This window comes from Gavialis gangeticus, unplaced genomic scaffold (assembly GCF_001723915.1).
Source record: "Gavialis gangeticus isolate Ggan-Ray unplaced genomic scaffold, GavGan_comp1, whole genome shotgun sequence".
NCBI lineage: Eukaryota > Metazoa > Chordata > Crocodylia > Gavialidae > Gavialis > Gavialis gangeticus.
This window is the reverse complement of record NW_017729018.1, coordinates 9066516-9067562: the sequence shown is the minus strand read 5'-3', so window position 1 is coordinate 9067562 and position 1047 is coordinate 9066516. Positions and strand designations below refer to the sequence as shown.

Genomic DNA, 1047 nt, shown 5'->3' with positions numbered 1-1047 from the left:
GGGTGAGGCTGTGGGGGGCGGGGAGGGAGTGTGCTCTGGCTCTGATTCCTACCCCAGGTCCATGCGGCTGCAGGGTGGCGCCAGGGCTCCCAGGTGCCCCACAGCATTGAGCAGCCCGGGGTCACTGCTGAACACAGCCAGGTGCCTCCTGCCACACTGCTCTGTGCAGGGAGCTCCCCCACCCCCGTTCAGTAACCCAGCGGCCAGCCGTCCATCCATGCATCCCTCCGTCCATCCGTGTGTCCGTGTGTCCTACAGCTGGAACAACACAGGAGAACAAAAGTGAGGGCCCAAGAGAGCCAGGGGAGGAGCTGCCCGTCCCAATGGAGCAGGTAGCCCCAGCTCAGCCCCTCGCCAGGGCTGTAACTCGAGGTGGGGGCACAGCGATGCTGTCATCCCAGCATTGGCAGAGGCATTGCCTGGCTGCACAGTCCGCTCTGGGCACAGGGGCAAAGGGATTTGCCTGGGGTCACTGAGAGAGGCGGTGGCAGGGCAGAGCAGGGTGTCTGGAGCTCCAGGGAGGGGTTGGACCAGACTCCCTCACCTGCTAGGCTGGCGGGCAGCTGGCATCTTGGCATGAGCGTGCGAAGGGTACTGCATCCTCTGACCCCTCCTCCCCCCAACTCTGACTCCTGTCTCTAGGCTATGCCCGCAGGCCCCAGCACAACACAGGCTGTGATCCCTGGCCCCACGCTCACGGCCGCCCCAAACCACGCCACGGCCATGGGCAAAGGCATCCGGGCCCTGCTGGGCTGCAAGGTGGGGCAGCTCGTGCTGCACAGCATGAACCGGGCGCTGGACACCTCTGAGGGGTGGCTGGACCACTGCCTGCCCCTGCCAGACCGGGTGCTGGGCACCGAGGGGCTGCTGGCTCTGCCCCCGCCGCCGTGCAGCAAGCCGGGCTGCCTGCTGCGGCTCAGCGCCCTGTCCAGCAGCCTGCGCAACCGTGCCCTGGCCCTGGCCCTGAGCAAGCTGCAGCGCACCCGGCGCAACGTCCGCCAGAGCCTCTCCCAGCTGCACCAGACAGTCGACCTGGTGAGGACCAAT

At 67.2% G+C, this 1047-nt stretch overlaps 1 protein-coding gene across 1 annotated transcript in view; it reads left to right on the top strand.

The window, feature by feature from the left end:
• Positions 1-1047, top strand: part of LOC109294693 (perilipin-3-like) — a 12187-nt gene that overhangs the window by 5374 nt on the left and 5766 nt on the right. The window contains exons 2-3 of the mRNA XM_019513141.1: positions 259-332; positions 643-1035. Of these exons, the coding sequence (XP_019368686.1) occupies positions 324-332; positions 643-1035 (402 nt within the window). The 5' untranslated portion in view covers positions 259-323. The remainder of the gene's footprint in view (positions 1-258; positions 333-642; positions 1036-1047) is intronic.